The following is a 2,500-nucleotide window of genomic DNA, read 5'->3' as shown; positions in this document are numbered from 1 at the left end:
GTAGACGAGAAAAACGATTGTTCCTTCAAAAACAGAGATATGCCAAAAAATTAATAAATCATGCCATAACCGAAGCAAAAGAAATCCTGATCTACACCTTGCGGAGAAACACCCATGCTAAGGGTGAAAACGGAAATACAAATACAAATATTCCATTTGTAGTCACCCATATTCCTATGAGCCACAGCATCTTACATTCAGCCAAACGATACCTCTCAATTCTACACCAATCACCAAATCTCTGACATATTTTTTAAAAATCACAAATCATCAACAGCCGAAGGCAATCCCCAAATGTCAAGAGACTTCTAACAGCAGCGAGATTCACACCAGAGGAACAAATAATAGAAGTAACAAACTGAGAAGACCTTCGTTATGAGACATGTAAAATAACTGAGCAAGGTACAAGCAAAATATTCAAGAATGTGAAGGAAGTGAAAGTGAGTGCAAACATGAATTGCAAAACAAAAGATCTCATCTATTGTATCACGTCCACAGTGCTATGAGAATTACCTTGGAGAAACAGTTATTAAAGTAACCAGTCGTGTAAACGTGCATAAACAACAAATTAAAGATTCATCGCTTTGAAATGTTCCATGTAGTAAATATCTAGACATTTGTACAAATGGTAGATTTAAAATATTCCCTATTTACAAAATAAAAGATGAAAATGATCAACTACGAAAGAAAAGCGAAAAAAGAGTACTTTATAAGAAGTCTAAATCCGAAACTAAGCTGGAAATAGTTAACGTTTAAAATAGTCAACAATTCAAAATATTCCCCTTTTACAAAATATATGACAATGATCGATTACGAAAGACGAGGGAAAAATACTTCATAAAAATGTTTGACCCGAAAGGTGATGGTCTACACTATTGCAAAAGAAAAAAAAAAAAGAAACTACTTCCTCGTTACGCATTAGCTCAGAACGCATGTTTGGAAAGTTGAAAAACGAAAGGGCTCACACTCAAAATAAACACTAGACATAAATAACCACAATATACAAAGATTAGCGTCATTCTGCTAAATACAGGAAATCTTTTAAAATAGTTAATAATTTTTAAAGAAATATTTTTCTAATTATTGCATCAATATCAAGTAATTTTTACAAAAGCTTTTACACACACACACACACACACACACACACACACACACACGCACGCACACACGCACACACACACACATACACGTATACAAATCCTCTGTATATCCCTCTTTGCATGCATATCTCTATCTGTCTAGCTATCTTGTCATTATATATATATATATATATATATATATATATATATATATATATATATATATATATATATATATAATAATTTTCCCAGAGGAATTTGAAGTCTCTGTCTCTTTTGAATATGAAAATTTAAAAGTTTAAAAACCTTATAATATATATATATATATATATATATATATATATATATATATATTATAAGGTTTTTAAAAGAATAATACACAAACACACACACACACACATATATATATATATACATATATATACACACATACATATATACATACATATATACATACATATATATATATATATATATATGTTTGAATATATATATGTATATATATATATATATATATATATATATATATATATATATATATATATACATATATACATATATATATTCAAACATATATATATATATATATGTATGTATGTATGTATATATGTATGTATATATGTATGTGTGTATATATATGTATATATATATATATGTGTGTGTGTATGTGTGTGTGTGTGTGTGTGTGTGTATTATTCTTTTTATTATTATTATTGTATGTTTAGCTTTTGCTTTGTATTTGTACAAGTTGACTCCAAGTCTCACCCAGAGACCTCAAGAGACAACAAGTTAGAAGTTCAAGTTGGTGTTATGCCTCGGGTGTCTTATATCAAATACTATTGTTCGAGAGAATATTTAAGAAAACATAAGAAAATTATAAGTTTGTTTTAAAATTTGAGAATACATAGGCAGTAAGATATGGGCAGTTTCCTTTAGCACTATCTTTTGAATTTCTGCCAGTTCGGGGTTTCCTAGTACCTGAGCTAGGTAGGAATCAGCTATCCTTTTGCTATCATTCCTAAGGCACCTATGACAACAGGTATAGTTTTAGTCTTATTATTATTATTATCATTATTATTATTATTATTATTATTATTATTATTATTATTATTATTATTATTATTATTATTATTATTATTATTATTATTACCATCATCATCATCATTATTATTATCATTATTATTATTGTTGTTGTTGTTGTTGTTGTTGTTATCATCATCATCATTATCATCATCATCATCATCATCATCATTATTATTATTATTATTATTATTATTATTATTATTTCCTCGTTGTTTTACTTTATTTTGTTTCAACAGTATATTTACGATTATATATATATATATATATAATTTTTCCATATTTTTTTTCCATATTTTGTTTTTCAGGCGATAAAGGCAAACATCAAGAAAGTATGTAAG

General features: G+C 27.3%; 1 protein-coding gene across 1 annotated transcript in view; it reads left to right on the top strand.

Annotated features, from left to right (window-relative positions):
* LOC106870281 (protein Wnt-5b) overlaps positions 1-2,500 on the top strand; it is a 371,130-nt gene that overhangs the window by 367,630 nt on the left and 1,000 nt on the right. The window contains exon 4 of the mRNA XM_052973218.2: positions 2,468-2,500. This exon is cut by the window's right edge and continues 1,000 nt beyond it. Within this exon, the coding sequence (XP_052829178.1) occupies positions 2,468-2,500 (33 nt within the window). The remainder of the gene's footprint in view (positions 1-2,467) is intronic.

This window comes from Octopus bimaculoides, chromosome 15, assembly GCF_046866305.1.
Source record: "Octopus bimaculoides isolate indiv1 chromosome 15, ASM4686630v1, whole genome shotgun sequence".
In the NCBI taxonomy this organism is placed as follows: Eukaryota; Metazoa; Mollusca; class Cephalopoda; order Octopoda; family Octopodidae; genus Octopus; species Octopus bimaculoides.
Note: the sequence above shows the minus strand (reverse complement) of the source record. Positions and strands in the feature narration are given on the sequence as shown.